The sequence below is a fragment of the Caretta caretta genome, chromosome 1 (genome assembly GCF_965140235.1).
Source record: "Caretta caretta isolate rCarCar2 chromosome 1, rCarCar1.hap1, whole genome shotgun sequence".
Classification (NCBI taxonomy): Eukaryota; Metazoa; Chordata; order Testudines; family Cheloniidae; genus Caretta; species Caretta caretta.
The window spans coordinates 308,134,600-308,158,224 of record NC_134206.1 but is presented as its reverse complement, the minus strand read 5'-3'; the positions used below and the strand labels follow the sequence as shown (position 1 = coordinate 308,158,224).

The following is a 23,625-nucleotide window of genomic DNA, read 5'->3' as shown; positions in this document are numbered from 1 at the left end:
AATATTTCAAATGTAAAATATAACCATATAAAACAGTGGTTCTCAAACTTGTGACCCCTTCCACATAGCAAGTCTCTGAATGCAACCTCCCCCCCCCTTATAAATTAAAAACACTTTTTTATATATTTAGCACCATTATAAATGCTAGATGCAAAGTGGGGTTTGGGGTGGAGGCTCACAGCTCATGGCCCCCCCCATATAATAACCTCATGACCCCCTGAGGGGGCCTAACCCCCAGTTTGAGAATCCCTGATATAAAGCATACTGTACTTGTATCTGTTGTACGACTGGCAATTCAGACTTCAATTCTCAAGGAAAAACTTGACAGGCCAGTAGTCAAATATAGTTAAGAAGATAAGGATTTTAATCCTTAATCATCTCCTTCCTCGAGGAATAAAAAAGATTTCAGAATAAAACATTACAGAAAATTACCTAAGAAATAGGTTCTGGCTCTTTTTGCTTGTGTATTATTGTAGCTAAACTAAATTTAAGATGACCAGTTGACCCTCTTAACCACCCATTGCTGCTACCATTTTTATGCTCTGGTTCATGTCAAGAAAGAATTTTATTTTAATTTATTTTAAAGTACATCACCTGATCAGGTCCCCATTTAAAATGCTCATAATTGCATCCTAAGTGTTGAATAGATGTCTCAGGTTGTTATTCGGGGGATAAGAAACTCTTCATTTATGTCTCTGGCTCAACTCTGGTCAAGGACTAGGGTGGATAAAAATCATTTAAAAATTGAATTAAAAAATTAAATTTCAAATTGACAAATTAGGGTCTAATTTATTAGCTCTTAATCAATTTAAGTATAAAAATTATTAAGCAGTATGTTTTCTGCCAAGCTTTAAAATAACCCAAACCACAGAACTGTTAGAAGTCACTGGCTAAGCATCTGGAACCAGAGTTTGCTGAAATGCTAAACGGGCTTTTGACAGCAGTAGCCTCTTCTGCAAAAGAGTATATTTTCTTCTTTTCAGTTTATTCACCTAGTTCAGTTCAGTGACTAATTCACTGTAAGATAAGAAACCAGTTGGACATTGGACAAGCAGGGAAAACTTTTTTCTTTTGCAATTTATAATAAAACTAGGGGGAGGAGGGGATCTACCTGAATCAACACAATTCACTAACTACAGATAATTCCTTTTGTTTAATGAATGTTTGTTTTTTAAATGCAAAATGTTCTGTTAAAACTTTTGCTAAGAAAATATATTTATGTATCTGGTTGTTTTATAAAATTTACATGTACTTTTTTTAATTTGAATTTGAATTTCCATCCAAATAGACTTGGCACATATCACAAGTAAAAATAAATGCAACATTCACAATTTTCTAAATAACATCTATACATTTATTCAGATACTGAATTTTAATTGAGCTATATAAAAGTTTAAATATATAGATACATTATATCCTCTTGGATAGTTTGGGGCTACTTTTTGCTTAATGTAAAAGCTGTATTTAGTTGCAAATCAACATGTTTTAATAGTTACCAACCAATACGAATAAACTTTCCTTAGAAAAATAGCTAAATGCAAAACATAGTTGAAATCAAATCAATTATTTAAATCCAGGTTTTCTACTTGCTGGTTTAAATCATGATTAAAATTGGTGATTTTAAACAGCTTTGATTTAAATCAGTCTACTTTGTCAAGGTTCATAGTAACTAAAAGTCTTTACCAATGGTGTGCTGCCAAGAAATTAACAGGGAACTTTTGTGTACTTTACCTATTGACAGTGAATTCTGGACTGGGAAAGACCACACTGCCTGCTCTGTCCCCTAGTGGCTGCATCCCCTGCCTCCTTTGGATATGCTCATCAGAAATATCCTTATGGGCTAGGAGTGGAATTACAGTGTACAGAGGAAAGATGGTCTTGTAATTAAAGCACTGGATGAGGTCTTAAAATATCATGGTTGAGTTTCTGGCTCTGCCATACAGACTTCCTGGGTGACTCTGAACAAGCCACTTAATTTCTTCCTCAATTCCCTATCTGTAAAATGGGGACAAGAATATTTCCCTACCTCACAGGGCTGCTATAAGATTAACTTAGTGTTTATGAAGCGCTCAGATACTGCTGCAATCTAGGTCATAGAAGAAGGAACATGGGGAGGTATTGCTGGCTTCAGAGATCAATTAGATAGAGGAGGGGAATTCTACTGCTGGGAAGGAGGAAACTAGAGGCTTTATACTAGTATTGATGATCTGTGTAATGTGCTGTGTTAGTACAGTGAGTACTGTAGAGCAGGGGTTCTCGATCTTTTTCTTTCTGAGGCCTCCCCCTTCCCCCCCGCGACATGCTGTTAGAAATTCTGTGGCACATCTGTGCCACAACGGGCTTTCTGCATATAAAAGCCAGCGTTGAGGGGTAGCAAGCAGGGCAATTTCCCGGGGCCCCATGCCATAGGAGCACTGCAAAGCTAAGTGGCTCAGGCTTCTGCTTTAGCCCTTTGTGGTGGGGCTCTGGGCCCTGGACTTCACCCCCTTGTAGTGGGGCTTTGGACTTCTGTGCTGGGCCCCAGCTAGTTTAACGCTGGTCCTGTTTGGCGGCCCTGCCAGGGGCCCTGGACCTCTGGTTGAGAACCACTGCTGTAGAGAGTTTTAAAAGAAGTAGTGAAAGAGGTTGCTTCTGCATGTGTGAGAATGTAGAACAAGGAAAAGAAGCTTTCAAAGTGACCTGCTGCTTTTTTGTCCACTTAACATGAGATCAGCTAAGGAGGGGTAGTTCTGGGAAAGCAGGTTGGGAACTTTTTCTAACCTCCAGTGCACAGTTCTGCATGTAGCTTGACCTGAATGTGGAACAGCAAGAACAAAACAAAGGGCATTTAAAATGAAGGGTTTCAAATGTTTACTCTACTTTCTTAACTGGTATTTACATATCAAGGCTATTGGTCTATTTGAAAAGAGTTAGTGATTTCAGCAACAGTTTCTGAATCCATCAATACTAATTATAGCCCTGTTCATTGTTTCTCAAAGGCTGATGCATGTTGGCTAAGTAGCCTAGGGAAGCTTGCCCTGATGTTTTACATGTACAGATAAATAAGGTTCTGGCTTGCAAGTCCTTTTCACCTAAACTCACTTCACATGTGGGAGGGAAAAACAAGTATCTCAAAATTACAAATTCATTCAAAATCAGAACAAGCAAAGTAATGATAGCTGAAACCAAAGAATTAGAGATCGGTGTAGGTCATGCACTAATTCCCTAAGAAAACCCCCATGTCGTAAGATACTGTTGTCACTGGCCTAAATTTAATTTTCATTGGGTTTTGAGGTTCTGCTTTCTGAAAATCAAGCCCTTCTAGGGTTTGGGAAGTTGGACATCCATAAATTGATCCATAATCACTTGTCACTTAAGATTTAATCCAGTGGTATATATCTTTCCTCCTAAGGACTATATATTTTTCTCACTCATCTGTTTTCTCCTGTGGAAGACATGTCCCCAAACTTTCAGATCATAATAACTATGCTCCTTTTAATTGCTTTTCAAGACTAGCTGTAATGAGGGCTTACAGAATTGACCCAATGCTTACTAGCTACACTTACACCCACATGTTCACCCCCTCACACAGGGTTCCTCTGCATGCTTCAGCTACAACAGTAGCAGTGTTTGGGGCAACTTTGCTTCCTTGCCCATCTGAGGAAAGAACAGCTTATCTGCTCTACTCCCATTTTGAGAAAGCAGCAGCATCACTTGGGCCAATTTGCTGTCAAATTCTCCTTTTTAAAAAAACAGGAGTACAACTTTTGTTCATTTTCTGGGTTTGCTGCCCTCCTTCAGTGGAAGTAGCCAGCAGTTCTAATTGCTTTGCCCATTGGCCGCTGCAAATTCCTACTTATTGTGGACTAGCAAGTGTCTGCAAGCAACATCCATAAAAACTGACTGAAAACAGCTCTGTTAAAAGGCTAACTGAAAGCAGACTTGCACAGTGCTGGTCAAATGTCAATGATTTAACTATTAAAAAGGGAGGGAGGGAAATAAAAACTAAAAAGGCTTAGTTCTAGAATCCTGATTGCTCCTGGATTCCCAGGAGCAGTTGCCCAAGGGGGTGGATGTGTGTGTTCATGGAACAATGATTGTGACAATTTCTTCTGGATGTAGACCTTGATACAGTCATTCAGGCCTTTGTCACCTCCCACTTCCGTGTTTGTCTACATGGGATTACTCCTGAAGACCTCAGAAACTGCAGTTGGCATAGAATATGGTGGCCAATTTATATAGTGGGATTGGTTGAAAAGAGCATAGTGCCTCACTGCTGCAGAGTTTGTACCTACCTATCTTCTTCTGGGTGCAAGTCAAGGTGTTAATATTGTTCTATGATACTCTGTGGCTTGGGCTGTAGCCATCCAGGAGCATGCCTCTCTCCCTGTGTCCTGTCATGATACTTGAGCTCAGATGAAATATTCAAGCTAACAGTAGCAGGAAAATAGGAATTGCCATACCAGATCAAACCAGTGCCCAAGTCCTAATATCCCTTCTCCTGATTATCAGCTCCTTTTGTGAAATCCTCAAATTATGGAATAACTTCTACTTTGGGAAAGTTTCTTCCCAACCATAGGCAATCAGTAGCTGGTTTACACACTGAAACATGAGGGCTTATCCCCCTTGCAAAAATTTATTTTACTGTATAGAACTGTGGATGATATCTTAATCCTTATAAAAGTCTGGTACTGTTTTTGTATTCAGCTGGCTGCTTTGCTTCAATGATATATTGTGGCAATGAGTTCCAAAAGTTAACTGTGGGTTTTTAAACATAAAAATACTTCCTTTAATAAAATTTAAATTTAGTATCTTTCAATTGGATTTTAATGCCCTTTTTTTTGGGGGGGGGGGAGGAGGGGAATAGAATTTCCTGATTTACCTTATCTATATTGTGCAGTAGTATTCATCTGTATCATGTCTCCTTTTATTAATCAGCGCTCTAAACAATTATTTCAGCATCTACTTGCACAGAAGTTTTCCATGAATTTTTAATCACTTTTGTTGCCTGTCTTTTGGACCTTTTTCTGCCATGTCTTTTATTAGATGGGGTGACCAGTACTTGATTGACTTATCCATGGGCTGTTGGGCAATTTTTAGTGAAGGGATCTTAGCTGTGGAATTAAATTTCTCTTGTTGGTCTGAAAGTACTTTTTATTTTTTTTCACCCTTTAGGGCAGGGCTCATCTGTTCACAGAGGCTCTTCTGTGATTGGGAGTGTTCTTATTTACCTACTGGACTAGTCTTTTTGTGTGTGTTTTTTTTTTTGTGAATTTGATTTAAACTTTCTTATGTGTAATTGATCTGAAACACTGTATATGGAATCATTTGATAGGACGGAAAAATAGAGTTCAGTTATTCTGCAGGCTTTTAGTTGACAACGTGAAGCCCCAAGACAGCTAAAATACAAATGCTTAACTTTGACTGAATTTGACTTCAGTGGGACTACCCTTGCTTAAAGTTAAGCACATGCGTAAGTCTTTTCAGGAGCTGGCCCTTTGAAAAAAATGATTTGAAAACAGCATGCCATACTGGTAAACTCCTCGTACTTAAATAAAACGGGTAAAACTACTTGATACTCACCTTGACCCTGATTGTTACAATTCAGATCATGTCAAATATTTACAACACAATAATAAACCTTAGAAAAATATGGTCTGTGATGGAAATGCTGACAGACTTTGACTACATCAGCAGAAACTAGCACTATTATCATGCCCTTTCTTTTTTGTTTTTGCTTTGTGGTTTTTATCTTGGTTTCCCCCCTACTTACTGTAACCATCATACCCGCATTTAAACAGTGTATTCATCAATTGTACCTCTCTTACAGAAAAGAGAGTTTGATGTGGATAATCTGAGCAAGCAAGAACTGCGGATGCTCCTTAGTGTAATGGAAGGGGAACTGGAAGCACGGGATCTTGTAATTGAAGCCTTGAGGGTAAGTTACTGTGTTTTAGATATCCTCCCTCCCACCCCTGTTTTAAGCATGGTTTGTAACACTTTCTTAGTGTTCAAAAAAAAGAAAAAGTGTAAATTGTGATGTGTAGCGCTCTTTGGCGGATCAGACCCTACCACTCATAAAGTGCTTTCTTGGCTAAGAGGTACAGTCAATCCTTGTTCCCAAACCATCATAACAAAATATACAGTAAATGAATTTGGAATTTGAAAGGGTAGAGCATGGGGTAAATAGTAAAATAACAGAATGTTACGTTGCATCATACTCCATTTGCAATAGGTGGGAATAACTTTAAAGAAGGGCTGTCTATCACAGTTAACTCAAGTGATTAACTCAATTAAAAATTGAATCGCAGCTTTTATTGCACTATTAAGCAATAATACCAATTTAAATAAATATTTTTGGGTGGATTTCTGCATTTTCAAATATTTATTTCAATTTCAACACAGAATACAAAGTTTACAGTGCTCACTTTATTATTTTGATTATAAATATTTGCACTGTAAAAAAGTACTTTTAATTAATCTCATACTATTTTGCTTTTTTACAGTGCAAATATTTATAATCAAAATAATAAAGTGAGCACTGTAAACTTTGTATTCTGTGTTCTGCATTTTCAAATATATTGATTTCAATTACAAAACAGCCACAAATATTTAAATTAATGGTATTCTGTTTTTGTGTAACAGTGCAATTAAAACTGTGATTAATCATTTATTTTAATCTCATAACTAATCGCAAATTTAAAAAATATATTAAATTGAATCAAGTCTTCATTTATTTCAGCAGTCTTGATGCTTGGATTTAATAAATGTTTAGTGGGCATTGCCAGACTTCTGAAGTGGAAATGGGAAGGTCATGTAGATGTAGAAAAGCGTGATTTTATTTATTTTAAACCCTGGGACCCAGTTTTGATTAGGGCCTCATTCTGCAAGGTGCTCTGCAAACACACATTGGTGTGTGTTTCCTACCCCTGTCTAAAGACAAGTGACATACAAAGCTGTCTGGAAACTTTGTAGACATAACTTTGATCCTCATCTGATGGAAAATATAACTTTAAAAATATTCATTAATGCAAGAAAATATAATGCAGAGTATCCAAATAAGCCTTTAGTAACAAAATAAAGATCCTTCTAAATTGCTTCAATTTATAGCAAAATTACAGTTATAGTTAGATATCAATAAATGTACATCTTTTAAGGTCTTCTAAAGAGAAAACCCAATGTAGTGGAGTATGCTTCATACTAGATGTTAGTAGTGTGTAATATATTATGGTTATCAGGTACTGCATTAACACTTTCAACTGTAATGTCACAATAAGAGATACCTGTCTTAATTTTTTAAGAATTGCTTTTGGCTTTAGACCGCTTGATACAAATGGAGCTGTCTAAATAGCTGTCACTGATATACCTATATTAATAATGATCAAGGGCCTGGATAGGACCTTCTTTTATGAAATAGTTTTAATTTTTAATGGAAATAAAACACTAGAGACAATAGGTTTCTAGAGGATTACTGCACTGTGAAATAATTTAGTCTGGGGTTTTCAGGTGCATGCACTCCCAGAATTGCACTCTTATAATTTCAGATCTTGTGCCCTGACTGCCAAGTTAAACTAAACTAAAAATAAAAGAGGAGTGCAAATAGGATATTTGAGCACTTTCTCTTTTCTCATATGCATTCATGGGCAGTTGACTCTACTGCTCAGAGTACAATAATGGTACATGTGCCAAAAGCACACATTGGCTATATTATGCTAGTGTACAATGTAGAATCATAGAAACATAAGGCTAGATGGGACCTCGAGAGGTTGTCCAGTCCAACTCCCTGTGCTGAGGGAGGATCAAGTAAACCTAGATCATCTCTGACAGGTGTGTGGTGTTTGTGTATATATTTTTTTTAAATCTTATTCTTAAAAATCTCCAACAATGGGGATTCCACAACCTCCCTTCAAAATATACTTCAGTGCTTAACTATCCTTATAATGTGTTTCATAATATCTAACCCATAATATCTCCTCTGCTGTAGATTAAGCCAATTATTTCTTGTCCCGCCTTCAGTGGACATAAAGAACAGTTGATCAACATCCTTTTTGTAACAGCCCTTAACATATTTAAAGACTATCAGCTCTCCCCACTCCCTGCTCCCCACCAGTCGTCTTTTCTCAAGACTAAACATGAGAAAGGAGTAAAAAAAAAAAAAAAATCGGGGCACAAGTCAGGTTTTCTAAACTGTTCATCATTTTTGTCTCCCTCCTCTGGACTCTTTCCAGTTTGTCCACATCTTTTGAAAAGTATGGTACCCAAAACTGGGCACGGTACCTCAGGTGAGGCCTCCCCAGTGTCAAGCAGAGTGGGACAGTTGCCCCCCCCCCCCCCGTGTCTAACACATGACACTCCTGCTAACACAGCCCAGAATAAAATTAGTCTTTTGCAACTGCATCACATTTTTGACTCATTCAGTACGTGATTCAGTATAACCCCCAGATCCTTTTCAGCGGTACTACTGTCTAGCCAGTTATTCTCCATTTTGGGTGTGCATTTGATTTTTTTTTTTCCCTCCCTAAGTGTGATGCTTGTCTTTAATCTACAATTCGTCAAAGTCACGGTGAATACTAATCTTATTCTCCAAAGTGATAGAAACCTTATCAGGTTGGTGTAATTTCAAATTTTATAAGCTTTCTCTCCACTCCATTATCCAAGTCATTAATGAAAATATCAAATAGTACCAGACCTAGGACAGACCCTATGGGACCCCACTAGATATGTCCTCCAGTGTAACTGCAAACCATTGATAATTACTCTGAGTACCGTGTCAGTTTTGCACCCACCTCATAGGAGTTTTCTCTAGACCACATTTCTCTAGCTTGCTTATGAGAAGATCATGTGGGACTATGTCAAAAGCCTTATTAAAATCTAGATATAGCTCATCCACAGCTTTCCCCTCTCCAGCCCCCCCACATCCTCTAGGCCAGTAACCCTGTCAAAGGAGGAAATAGGTTGGTTTGTCATTATTTGTTCTTGACAAATACATGCTGGCTATTTTTTATAACCCTATTATGCTCTAGGTGCTTTCAAATTGATTGTTAATTTTGTGCCAGTATCTGTTCACGTATTGAAGTTAGGCTGACTGCTTTATGATTCCCCAGGTCCTCTCTGTTCCCCTTTGAAAATATAGGTATTATGTTTTGAGACTTCACCCATCCTCCATAAGTTTTCAAAGATTGCTAACGTTTCCAAGATCAGCTAGTTACCATTCACCATAGGGTGTATGTTTTTTATCAGGCCTTGCTGACTTGAACACATTTAACTTATCTAAATACTCTAACCCATTCTTTCCCTATTTTGGCTTGCATTCTTTCGCCTTGTTGATGATGATGATTGTGCTGAGTATCTGGTTACCATAAACTTTTTCAGTGAAGACTGAAGCAAAATAGGCATTAAACACCTCAGCCTTCTTGATGCCATTAACTCTTTCCTCCCTAAGTAGAGGACCTACAACTTGCTTTGTTTTCTCTAATATATTTAAAGAACCTATTCTTATTGCCTCTTATGTCTCTTGCTAGGTGTAACTCATTTTGTCTCTTAGCCTTTTTGATTTTGTCCCTACATACTTGTACTATTCTTTTGTACTCATCCTTGGCAATTTGTCTGCTTCCATTGTTTGTCAATTCCTTTTTGATTTTTCAGGTCATTATAGAGATAGTGATGGCACCATATTGGGTTCTTCCGGTCTATCTTTTGCATTGGGATAGTTTGTTCTTTTGCCTTTAATATTGTCTCTTGGAGTTCAGGTGAGCTGGCAGTTTCACAATCACCCTTTCATTTTCTTCTCATGGGACCTTATGTACCAGTTCTGTTTTTGTGTAAGGACAATTGACTTCAAAAAGACTCTTTCTGCTGCTTCTACTCCTTCCTTTCCTTAGAATCATAATTTAGCAGTTCATGATCACTTTCACCAAAACTGTTTTCAACCTTCAGAATCACAACCAGTGCCTCCTTGTTAGTCAGAATTAGGCTTAAAATGGTTTCCCTCAATTACTTTCTCCACTTTCTGTAACAAAAGGTTGTCTCCACTGCATTCCAAGAACTTATAGGATGTTTTGTGTCTTGCTATTTTACTTTTCCAACAGATGTCTGGGTAGTTAAAATTCCCCATTACTACTAGGTCTTGTGTGTTGGATACTTCTGCAGTTGGCTCTAGAAATGCATTCTCCACCACCTTGTCCTGATTTGGTGTCTATAATAGACCCCTGCCATGGTATCACCCCTGTTTTTCTGCTGCCCCCCCATTTATATTCATCCTCTGACTCTCTTGCCCACTTCTAGACCTCAAAACAAGTGTATATATTCTTCACTCCCCCCTGCAATCTCCTGAACAAGCTGTAGTCCTTTATACCAATATCCCAGCACATTTCTCCCACTGATACCTCTCTAGTTGCTCCTTTGACCCTATTATTTTCCATTTAGACATCTGTTAAGGTCACATTACTTCATACTTGCCTGTGGGCTTTTGACACCTGCCCCTTTTGAATCTAGTTTAAAGACCTCCTCACTATGTTGGCAAATTGGTGTCCCAAGATGCTCTTCCTCATATTGGTCAGATGGACCCTATCTCTCCCCAGCAGTCCTTCCTAGAACAGTGTCCAATGTTCAAGCAAGTCGGAGCCCTCCTGTCGACACCATCTACTCAATCACACATTCATCTCCAGCATGTGTGTGGATGGAAGATGGGAATACGTAAGCATATGCATTGTACACTAGGGAGTATTAAAATGGCTCAGTATAGTACAAGTCCAGGAGGGACAAAGTGCAAGTACCCAGCCACCTGTTGAGGTTGGTAGTTTATGCATAACAGGCTGTAGTAAAACTGCTTTCTGGAGAGAGAGAGAGAGAGAGGCTGAGAGTGGTAATTCTATTTCATGGAGGATTTCAAGACTTCAAATTTGGTTTCATTCTGATTTGAATAAAAACCAAAAGTTTAGAAATTCTGTTCCCAGCTCTACTGTAGGCTCTGGCTCTAAGGCAGTCTACCGGGCAGTTGCCTGGAAGCCCTGATGGCCTGGCCTGCTGAGGAGCTGAGAGTCAAGGCTTCCAGACTATTGACTCCATATTAGCCACTGGGTGGAGTGCTAGGAGCCAGGAGTCCTGGGCTTCCCAGCAGCCCGCCAATTGGGCTGCTGAGGAGTCAGGCAGGCAAGTTGGTAGAAAATGAGGCAAGTTTTGAAGCCTGTCTGGTAGGCAAGGTTGTATCTGAGTTTTTCCAAACTCGGCATGGTCTGCAGAATGTTTTGATTTTGACAAATTGGCAAATTGGGTCAAAACAAAAAAGTCTCAAAAAATTTTCCAGACAGTTCTAGTGATCATTCTACAGCTTGCTCCGCACTGCACAGTTTCCCAAGGTCCCTGCTGGTATAGGGACCAGGGTCAGCAGTGTGGAGTACCCTGTAACTGTCTGATAAATACATTGAGCTACTCAATTCTCATGTGTGTCCATCTATTTTAAAATTTCTGATTAAAACTAGTTACTCATAGTATACATTATGCTAATGACATGAAAGGTCCTTAACCTACATTTGAAATGGAAATGTAATTGCTTCTAAAATGACATACCTTTTCAAAGAGACTGACTAGCTAATCTGAGTGGTGCTAAACTTTTTATGTTAGTCATTACTTTTTTGTGGAACACTATTTGCATAATTTGATTCAAATCTTATTTTGTATAAATTTTATATTTAGTTGTATCCATTTTGATAACTAAATGTATTTACCATAGTTAAAACATTCTCAAATATCATGCTAGTTAAATAGCTTCTTCACGGAATATCTTAATGATATTTATCACTGAAACTTTCCTTAAATACAATATTGAAAATATGAAGCTCTTTCCATTAGATTGTCTTAAATTCATGTTACTCTTAAGGTAAAATTGGTGAAATACTGAACATATTGTAAAATAGAGTTTATGAAAAGGTTTTGGGTTTTTTTGTGATTGGATGGTACTTTTGATTTCAAATGGAAAGGAATAGAAGGCAGGCTTAATGTCTTGGATACTGGCTTGTTACATAAAAGTAGAAAACCAATGTCCCTTAAACAAATAACTGTCTTCTGGTAGCTTATGAAAATCAGAATTTCAGCTGCAGCATTTAGAAGGCTCTATTTGAATATGGAAAACTTTTTATGAATAGTCTGTTTTCTTTGGGAACATGAAAATTTGCTAACAGTCAAGCAGGTGACCTAGTAGTGGGCAAAACAGTGGCTTTTATGTCAACATAAAAGACATTCACTTTATTAAAATCATTCTTGTAACTACCATTTTCTGCTAATTAGTACATGTTGTGCCCTTCTTCCTTCTACAGCTATAACAGGTTAATTTACTGGACCAAAAATTTCTTTAGGCTATTTAACAATATATTCATGAGCAAAACAAAGCCGTAGATGTGAGTTTTTCCAGCTGTGTATAATTCATGTCCTGCTTGTTGTTGATACTGTAGAAGGCTACAGTTCTACATGATGTATCATCTTAAGAGAACTGAGTATTTTCAAATTCCTACTGTGGTAGGTTGTTTTTCTTGAAACTACATTAACACACATTGATTCCTTGCTAAACTTACTGTCCTGCATTTTGAACAAAACACAAACATGTGGGTGGGGAAAAATGTTAATTGCTCCTAAACTACTTAGTGATAAATTCACAAACTATTTCAGTATTTACTTAATTTCTGCATGCTGCTAATTATTAGCATGTTTTCTATAGCACGTTAACACTATGGCAAGTAGCTGCGTAATCATTTAATAGATTAATATTGATATTCAGCTTATTATATATAACAGTTTATATGTGTTGAACCTGGAAATGTCTTATGCATTTAACTGTAAGAAGCTATAATGTAAGTAGCATGATTTGGCTCAGATAAAACAAGGAAATGATTTTAATTCTAAATGACAGCAGGTGAACCAGTTAATCTTCATTTCAGATCTTAAAATATAGATATGTGCCAATATATTCATCAGAAAACATTGACACCTATCTTTTGACTCTTATAGTCTAAAATGGCATTTTATGAACAGCTAGGTTTAACCTTTTGTGGAGCAGCCTCTCCCACTCCTTAATGCATGAAAATGACATTTAACCTACTTTTTTGTTGGCCATGTGCTATTGAAATGTCAAAATTAATGACCTGGAAGAAAACATAAAATCAGTATTGATAAAGTTTGAAGATGCCACAAAGATTGGTGGAGTGATAAATAACAATTCCCTGCTACAGCATGGGCAGAAGCAAACTGTGTTTCAATATGCCAAATGTAAGGTCATACACATCTAGGAACAAAGAGTGCAGGCCACACTTACAGAATGGGGGAACTTGATCTTGGGAAGTGGTGACTCTGTTTATTGGGAATCGTGTAGAAATCAGCTGAACATGAGCTCTCAGTGTGCATGTTTATACTGTAGCATAAGCCCAGGCTCAAACTCCACCATGAGACCAACCCCTCCCTCTGTCTGTGTACAGTTCTGTCTGACTCCATACCATCACGGACTGGTCCAAGAGGATGCATTTTTGTGATGAACTTATGGTTGACATTCTGGATAGGGCCAACAAGCAGGTGCGGTACCAAAGAGAGAAGGATTCACAAGAAGTGGAGAGGCAGACGGAAAGGCACAGACAGGCCACAGAGGACAGAATTACAGTACATGAGCAAATACTTGCATTGCTGTTTCTGGAACAGGAATGTCCATTGAGGGAAAAGACTGAGCCCAACAAAAGACCTGTCTGAGCAGCTGCTTTTGCTAAAGGCCTCAAGAGTTCAGGCTTCTGTTACACCCATACCATGGCCTGAGTCCCCCTCTCTGTAAGAATACTTTGGACAATTCCATGGTTGGGTAGCCTGTGCAAGTGGCTCTTAGCAGCAGCAGGGCAGGGAGAATCTACTCCTAGCACACTTCCACCTCCGTACTGACCCTCTCCCTCTCCTTTATCCAGCCTCCCCCTTGCAGTCCACCACCTTCTTGAGGCCTACACACCCGTACAGTGGCGTCAAGTGCATGCTAAATGCACAAGGAAAGGAGAACATGGCAGGGGACATGCAAAATTAGGGGATTTTGTTTGCGCTCTTCAGTTTATTTATGCACTTTGTGGTGTTGACTTATTACTGCTGTTTGGTGGTCTAATGGCAGCTGGCCTGTCTGGCAGTGCTTCGACATGGTGGTTTCTTTATAATTTAAAAAAAGTTTATTGCTATCACTACATCACATTTTATGTGATTGTTGAATGATAAAGATAATACAAGATAAGGTAAATACAACATGTAGGTTGTATCCAACACTTAATAAAACTGTGTGTACATAAATCAATACTGTAAATGCAGTTTCTCCCCATTACATTAACAAACCTCTCATCCATAAAAAATTTCATAATAATGAATACCCATCTGGTCATTGTGTACAGTGACAGTATCCTTCCCCCCCACTTCATTTTGTGGTGTGGTAGTACCTCCTTTATGTTTATGAATGGTTTTGCAAGTTTACAGTACTGTTCTCCCCCTTCTCTTGGCCTATGCAAGTCCATAATCTAGGAGCACAGAGCATTTCTGTTGACTTGCAGCATCCTGCTTCAGCTGTGACAGGTACACTGAGTGTACTGGTTCAGCAATCCATTACTGTCATAGGTCCATTCAGGGCAAATGGCTCATCTTTGTTTGTACAAAGATTGTGCAGAGCACAACAAGCCACAATAATGCAAACAGCATTGATGATACTGGGGTCCAGGTGGGCATCAGTGGGGTTTCAATCCGCCAAACATGCGATCAGGCAGAAAACCCAGCATCATGAACTTTTCCTGTAGAGCCCATGTTAGTGTCCATAAATCTGCTGCTGTGGTCCACAAGGGCCTGCATCATAATAAAGTAGTACTCTGTGCTTCAGGTACTCATGTGCTTCTTGAGAAGGGCAAATTGTGGGTGTAGTTTGGAAAGTCCATTCTCTCAAAGTCAGCAGTTATTTAAAGGATTTGTTTATGCTCACCCCCTTTGGGTATAATCACATACCTGATCACATCAGACTGTGCCCTGGCCACCCTTTTATCCACAGTTGACTTTCCAACACCAAACTGGTTAGCAATAGACCTGTCTGGGGTAGCAAGCTTTCAGAGAGTTATAGCAACCTGCTTCTGGACTGCTATGGCCATCCTCATTTATGTCACGGTGCTGGAGATTCGAGACAAGCTGCTCACAAAGCTTCAAAAATGTAGCTCTTTTTCATGTGAAAACTCTGAACCCACTGTTGGTCATCAGAGATCCACGTGCCTATAAAAAGCACTGGTCTACATAGTGTCATCAACAGCTATACTGAGAGTCCTGAGCAGCATCAGCCAGTTTGTCTTCCATGTTTGTATTGTTTAGCGTCCTCTTTCTCCTGCTCTGTTAGCTCTTTCAGATGCCTTTGGTGGGTCATAAAATGCTGCCAAATTGTCCACCAGCATTTTACGAAAGCTCTTCCCGCTTCCTGAAACGAGTGAAAACCCAAGCAAGAGAAGCTCTTCAAAATGGTGACTCCTCCATGTTGCTGGCTCTGCTTGCTGGGAGTGTGCAGTTCCAAAAGTCAGCTCTTCATAATCCGTTGGGAATTTGGGCTGTGGCAGTTTTTTTTAATGTGCAGGGTGGACAATCAAGTTTTCCCATGCTGCACCATGAACAAAAGGCTAAGAGCAGCCACATCTCAGGAGAGCACTAGGAAGTCTGGGTTATGATTGGTTGGACTTGAGCCTGGGCCTGACACAGGGGCTCCAGCATCGACACTGCAGTACCCCAGACCCAAGTGTTGATGCTCCAGCCCCAGGTTTTCAAACCCAGTGACCTGTAGATTTGAGTTCCACTAACCCCAGGCTTATGTTGCAGTGCAGATGTAGCCAATGTGATGCTATGGCTAAAACGGCTAATGAGAATCTTTGTTATATAAATGGGAATCTTGAGTAGGAGTAGGGAGATTATATTACTTCCTGTATTTGGCATTGGTGTGATCACTGCTGGAATATTGTATCCACTCTGATGTCCAGGCTTCAAGAAGGATACTGAAAAATTGGAGAGGGTTCAGAGAAGAGCCCCTAGAGTGATTAAAGGATTGGAAAATAATCAGAGCGAGAGACTCGAGGAGTTCAGTCTATTTATTTTATCATAAAGAAGGTTAAGGGGTGACTTGATTCTGTTGAGCATGCAAAGATACAAGAAGCTCCAGTGGCTGGAGGTTGAAGCTAGATGAATTCAGGATAGATATAAGGTGCAAAAATCAACAGTAAGGGTAATTAACCATTGGAACAACTTACCAAGAGTTGTGCTGGATTCTCTATCACTCTACATTTTAAAATCAAGATTGGGTGCTTTTCTAAAAGTTTTATGCCCTAGTTCAAGTGTGAATTAATTCAGGGAAGTCATGGCCTGTATTATGCAGGAGATCAGAGTAGATCACAATTATGCCTTTGGCCTTCAGAATCTATGAATACACTCAAATGATCTCTGGGCTGTTTATTACTTCAGATTCTAAAGTAATAAGAACTTTGTCCATTGTTTGGAAGTGTTTATTCAGACCATAGTTAATGTTGTGTTCAGATTTGCATTTAAAGCAGGTTATTGATTATGATCAGAGCAATTTCCCTGAACAACTGAACATGAACTATGTGGTATACAGGAGACTTTTTTTTCCTCTCCTTAATGCATGCATTTAAATCCAGCCTATGCAACTAAGAATTATGTGTACATCTTAAGGGGAGAATAAGGGAGGGAAGGTGGTCTCTTACTTGAGATGTGAGACTGGGAGAAAGGACAACTGAGTTCTGTTACTGGCATCACCAATAACTATATGCTTGTCTAAATGATTTACTCCACACTAAAAGTGCCCATTCTAACGACATGGGCCAGGTAGTGCGCAAAAGGCTCATGTGGAGCCCACTGGTGTGCATAAAAATTTCCCTAGTGCACATTAACATAGCCCATTTCAAATACTACTATATTAATGAGCACTGCGGAACTTTTACTATATGCCAGCATGATCAACATGTGCCATTTAGTATGCAACATGCTAGCATTTACACCCCTCTAGTGTGGACTAACACACTGTGTAAATAAGCCCTATGTGACCTTGGACAAGGCACTCCTTTTTTTGTCCTTAAAATATGGATAGTATCTACCTGCTGCTTAGGGGAGTTAATGAAGTTTAATATTTTTGTGAAGTACATTTTGATCCTTGGATGAACTGAAGGTGCTAGTGCTACCTGAGAATGGAACCATAAAGGATAAATACTATAGTTATTGGTAAAAGAATGAGGAGTTCTTGTGGGCTAAAACCCACTTCATCGGATGCGCGCAGTGGAAAATACGGTGGGTGGGTGGGGGTGTGTGTAATATCTAACAAGACTAATCAATTAAGGTGAGCTATTATCAGCAGGATGTGATATGTGCAGCAACGCTCCTCTATCATGTACATTGGCGAAACCAGACAGTCTCTACGCAAAAGAATAAATGGACACAAATCGGACACCAAGAATTATAACATTCAAAAACCAGTCGGAGAACACTTCAACCGCCCTGGACACTCAATTACAGACCTATAAGTTGCAATTCTTCAACAAAACTTCAAAAACCAACTCCAATGAGAAACTGCAGAACTGGAATTAATTTGCAAACTGGACACCATTAAATTAGGCTTGAATAAAGACTGGGAGTGGATAAGTCATTACACAAAGTAAAAACTCTTTCCCCATCCTAATTTTCCCCTCACTGTTACTCACACCTTCTTGTCAACTGTTTGAAAGGGGCCATCCTGATTATCACTACAAAAGGTGTTGTTTTTTTTTTTCTCCTGCTGATAATAGCCCACTTTAATCGGTTAGTCTGGTTAGAGTTGGTATGGCAACATCCATTTTTTGTGTGTAATATATATATCTTCCTACTGCATTTTCCACTGCATGCATCCAATGAAGTGGGTTTTAGCCCATGAAAGCTTATGCCCAAATAAATTTGTTAGTCTCTAAGGTGCCACAAGGACTCCTTGTTCTTTTTGGTGATACAGACTAACATGGCTACCACTCTGAAACCTATAGTTACTGCTGATTTTCCAATTTTAATTAAGTCATTTGCATTATTCCTTTTAAGGTGGTGGGTTTTTTTATATCAAACATAGCTGGCACGCTTTGTTTAATGTTGTTACTTCCTTACTAATTTCTTTTGTCTAAGTCTCTGTAGGTAGTAAATGAGTTGGAATATGAAAATAAGTTTGCATTTCACCTGATGCTATGATGTGCATGTAATTAAATAGTGCAAGAGAATAATGACTTACTCCTATGGCTACTTTAATTTTCTGCACATGGGATTAGAATAAAATCTGTTGATTTCTGGAAAAAATTACCACTATGGATTTATTGCAAATATAACTCAATCTTTAATGCCAGAGGGGACCATCTAGTCCAACCTACTGCAGGCCATAGAATCTCATCAACCCACTCCTGTAATAGACCCATAATGTCTGGCTGAATTACTGAAGTTCTCATAACATGATTTAAAGACTTCAAGTTTCTGTGAATCCACCATTTACTGTAGTTTAAACATGTACATGATCTGTGCCCTATGCTGCAGAGGAAGGCAAAAAAAGACCAGTGTTTCTGCCCATCTAATCCTGGGGGAAAAAATCCATCCTGACCCCAAATATGGATCCATTGGACCCTGAACATGTTGGCAAGACCCACCAGCCAGACACCTGCAGAATTGTCTGTAGTAACTCAGAGCCCTCCCCATCTAATGTCCCATCTCTGGCCATTGGGGATATTTACTACTAGCAGTTGCAGATGGGTCACATGCCGTTGTAGGTAGTCTCATCATACCATCCCCACCAGTTTACCAAGCTCAGTCCTGAAGCCAGTTAGGTTTTTTGCCCCCACTTATTCCCTTGGAAGGCTGTTCCAGAACTTCACTTATTGGATGGTTAGAAACCTTTGCCTAATTTCAAGCTTAAACTTGTTGATGGCCAGTTTATATCCAATGGTTCTTAAATTAAAGAACTCCTTTCCCTCCCTGGTATTTATCCCGCTGATGAATTTATGGAGAGCAACTGTATCTCCCCTCAGCCTTCTTTTGGGTTGGATAAACAAGCCAAGCTCTTTGAGTCTCCTCTCATAAGGTAAGTTTTCCATTCCTCAGATCATCCTAGTAGCCCTTCTCTGCACCTGTTCTAGTTTGTTTAATCTTTCTTAAACATAGGAGAGCAGAATTCCACACAGTATTCCAGATGAGGTCTCACCAGTACCTTGTACGGTGGTACTAACCCTTCCCTATGTCTTCCCTGGAAATACCTCGCCTGATGTATCTTAGGGCTGCATGGCATTGGTGGCTCACAGTCCTCCTGTGATCAACCAGTACACTCAGTTCTTTATCTTCCTCTGCTTGTTAGTCCTTAAGTGCATGACATTGCACTATTAAATTTCATCCCATTTCTATTACTCCTGTTTTGAATGTTGTCCAGATTTTCTTGCATGATATTCCAGTCCTTCTCCATGTTGACATGACCTTTGTGTCGTCCACAAATTTTATTAGCACACTCCCACTTCTTGTTCCAAGGTCATTAGTGAAAATCTTAAATAAGATTGGTCCCAAGACTGATCCTGAGGAACTCCATTAGTAACCTTCCTCTAGCCTGACAGTTCACATTGTCTCCTCTTTTTAACCAGTTTCTTGTGAACCTTCCAATTCTCATATTAATCCCTATCTTTTTGAATTTAACTAATTTCCCATGTGGAACTATATCAAATACCTTACTGAAATCCAGGTAGATTAGGTCTACTGCATTTTCTATGTCTAAAAATCACTTATCTTCTCAAAGTAGGAGATCAGGTTGGTCTGTCAAGATCTCCCTTTTGTAAAACCATGTTGTGTATTATCCCAATTATAGGTAAATGGTATGCCCTTAACTCCTTTCTCTTTCAAAACTTGTTCCAGGACCTTGCATACAGTTTGATGTCAAACTGTCAGGTCTGTAGTTTCTCAGATTAAAAAAAAAAAAAGTACTATATTAGCAGTTCTCCAGTCCCTGAGTTTACAGGTTCATTAAAAATCCTAGCTATTGGGCTTGCAATTTCATGTGCCACTTCCTTTACTGTTCTTGGCTGGAGATCACTCAAGCACCCTGATTTGGTCCGATTAAATTGAGTTTGACTTCCACCTTAGAGTAATTTCTACTTCCATATCGTCCTTTCTATTAGCCACCCTGCCACTACCCCATATCTCCTCATTACCCTTTATTAAAAACTGAGGCAAAGTATTCAGTCAGGTGTTAGGCCATGTCCAGATTATCTTTAATTTTCACCCTATCTTCAGTGCTTAGTGGTCCCACTTCTTCACTTGTTTGTTTTATTTATATGGCTATAGAATCTTGTACTATTGGTTTTAATTTCTTCTGCAAGGTCCAACTCTGCTTGGCTTTTGGCAGTTCTATTCTTTCCCTGCACTTTCTGATGTGCAAGAGGTAGCTTTCCTTGCTACTCCATCCTATCTTCCATTCCTTCGAGGATTTCTTCTTTCTCTTAATAACCTGTTTGAGATGCCTGCTCATCCAGTTTGATCTGTAACCCTTCCTATGAATTTTTTTCCCCTTGTTTGCGGTTCAGGCTGCAGAAAGCTTCTGTAACTTTGACTTACAATTACTTTTAAGTCTCCTCCACATTCAGATCCTTGAGTGCTAAGCTGTTTTGCCAATTACCCAACCTTTTCCACCAATGTGTTGATTTGGTTCTTTTTCCTAGCTTCCTAATACTGGTGGTAAAGTGGTAGAAAATGAAAAAAGGAGACAGTCACTTTGAGGTCATTTAGCAGAGAAGGCTTGGCTGAAACGAGGATGGGAGACTCAGTGAAGGTGCAGGATCCACTTCAGTGTACAGCTCAAACTACATAATCACTCTTCTAGTGTGGACTAACTCCTCATTTAGACAAACCCTTCTCTAAGTAGCTGCCTTTGAGATGCATATGCACAAGTAGAAGGTGCCTGACAGTAAGGAGGAAATTTTGCACTGGCAAATAGCTTCTAAAATGCTATGGGCTTAGTGGACCCGGAAGGGGGTAGTTCATTGGAAATGGGGATACAACAGAATATGGGAACTGACAGAGCTCCTTCCCCCCCCCCCCAACCCACATGTTCCCTCTTCCTAGTGTCCTGTCTCTCCTCTCCCACTCCCAGACTGAGACCCCAACTTCTCTCTCCTCTCCTTGCCATAGCCCCAAACTACTCTCTCCCCTGTTTTTTGCCCCCAACCCCCAACTACTACCCTCCCAGCAAGCAATTGTGTGTACCTGTTCCAGTTTTAAGGGGCCCCTGCTTCTCCTGGGGGTATCTGAGCCCCTCTCCATGGCTCCCTAGGTAAACTGGGATGGGGGTGGGGTGGGGTCTGAGGGTATCACAAATTTAAACTTCTGAAAACCAGGAAATACAAAATTTAAAGTACAGTCACCACCTATGGGGTGGAGGGGTTGGCTGGAGTGGGAAATGGACTGTATGTGTCAGGGGCATGATTGGGAAGGGCCTAGCTGAAGTAGGGGTTGGGGCTTAGAGGGACCATGGGACCCATCTTGGTATACCGCTAAAGCAATATAATCAAGGAAATGTGCTGAGACAGATATGGTGATTTCCTCTAATAGCCTGGACAAGCTATATTGAATTTTTAAGTATCTTAGAATCTCATTGTATTAAAAATGCAAACGTTTGTTTTGTGGAAGTGTATGTAAGGTCTGGGGGTGGTGGGAAAAGATGACCAGTGTAAATCCTGGGGAACAGTATGAGCTTCAAAGGACTATTTTTGAAACAACGGGCTAGACAAGAATGAACTTTTAAAGTTAAGTGGGTTTCCCAAGAAATCTCTAGGGGGAGGTGTATGTAAATGTACCCTCTCTGCGTATGCGCGCACACTGCCTTTTGAAGCTTCACTGGGAAAAGGGAACCTTTGTCATCTGATCACCTGTTGTATGTGGACAATCAGAGGCCCAATTTGTACAAAGGAGTGACTTTCACACTCATGGGTATGCTTGTTCTGAGCCAAGGTGGCTATTAATTTGTAAGCCCAGAAAAACTTGCTGGTAGTTTGAAGGAGTGATCACCTGCCAGAGTCCTTTTTGAAGTTGGTGATCTCCAGTAGGCTTGAACAATAAAAACCTACATGCATGCTAATGTCTTCTCTGTAATGATTTCACTTAAGAATAAATGTGCTTGCTCAGAAAAATCCATGTGGTACCTTATAATTGTGGGCAATTAAACTGTTTATCTCTGAAGAGAAATGCAAAGCAGGCCTGCTTAGTAATCTGACTTGCTGGGGAATTTAGTGAAGACAGGAAACTGTGCAGCCTGGGAAAACCCTGGTCCTCCAAGAGTGACAGTTGTGGAGCCAGGAGCCTAGAGTGGATGCTTTGACAGGACTGGGGGGGGATAGTTACCTGAACTGTGACATATGTAAATCCTCCAGTAAGTACCTGCCTGTAATTTTTATGTATGTGTCAGCAGAGGGTGGCAGACAGCAAGGACCAACTTTTTACATGCTAGTGTTTTCTAAAGTGCTAATGACTTAATGGGAGGGGAAAGGTAACATGAACTGGAAATAGTAGAGTAGGAGTGATGCAGGGAGATGTAACAGGCTTGCTTGAAGTTATAGTAACCACTAGGAATAAAACTGTCATGATTTTGGGACACTGATCATACAGCCTCAGTCAGTCATGGCATTTCAAGGCACTACTATTTTTCTCCATCCTATTATAGCAAGTGCACAGGAACAGGATGGACCTAGATTTCAGGGATCTGAGTTTTGCTAAACTCATTGTTCTGGAATGGCATAAGATAACACAGGGCAACCTCAATTCTGTGTTAAAGAAATGAATATACAAGTTGTATGTGAGACACCGATACCACATGAACATTTTCTAAAGCGTTTCCTCTGAAAACAAGTCATCTCTTGTTTTCTTCTGTCATATGATAAACAAACTTGTGTGAAATTAAGATCTTTATTAAATTTTTCCAATAACACCACAAGGGGAGCAAACACTACTGTTTGGTCTACACATAAATGTTGGGACCACATACTAACATTGGTTAGATGTGAAATCCATACCCTTCCCCCATATAATGATGTTAACCTAACCTGCAGGGTAGATGCAGCTATGTCAACAAAAGAATATCTCTTGCAACATTAGCAACCATTGTTTGTGGAGGAAAAATCTGTTCTAGCAGCATAGGCTGCAGCTATACTATGGGGTTACACCAGTAGGTCATCAGAGCTATGCCATTTAGTCTCCCTCCTATAGACAATCTAAATGTAAGGGGTAGGTCTAAACTGTAGCTAGAAGTATGCTTCCCAGTGCCAGACGACAGACATGTGCGATCTCTGCTAAGCTGTGTAGCCAAGGGTAGCACAGGCAGCAGCTCGCGCTAGCTGCCTGAGTACAAAGCCAGCTGGAACCCCCCAGCTATGTACTTGATTGGTTAGCACAAGTCACAACCTAAATACTAGCCCCTCCTCAGGCAAAAGCCCAGAAGAAGAAAGGAACTCTGAAAAGATTAATTGATCTAAATTCATCAGATCAGCAAGGGAAATGAATACCAGAATCAAGAACCCTTCACTAAGAGTGCCACATATTTGTCCCTAGATATTTTAACCTATTAACTGTTCGTTT

At 39.6% G+C, this 23,625-nt stretch overlaps 1 protein-coding gene across 1 annotated transcript in view; it reads left to right on the top strand.

The window, feature by feature from the left end:
- Positions 1–23,625, top strand: part of CTTNBP2 (cortactin binding protein 2) — a 193,250-nt gene that overhangs the window by 11,230 nt on the left and 158,395 nt on the right. Inside the window, 1 exon segment of the mRNA XM_048836159.2 lies at positions 5,810–5,917. Within this exon segment, the coding sequence (XP_048692116.2) occupies positions 5,810–5,917 (108 nt within the window).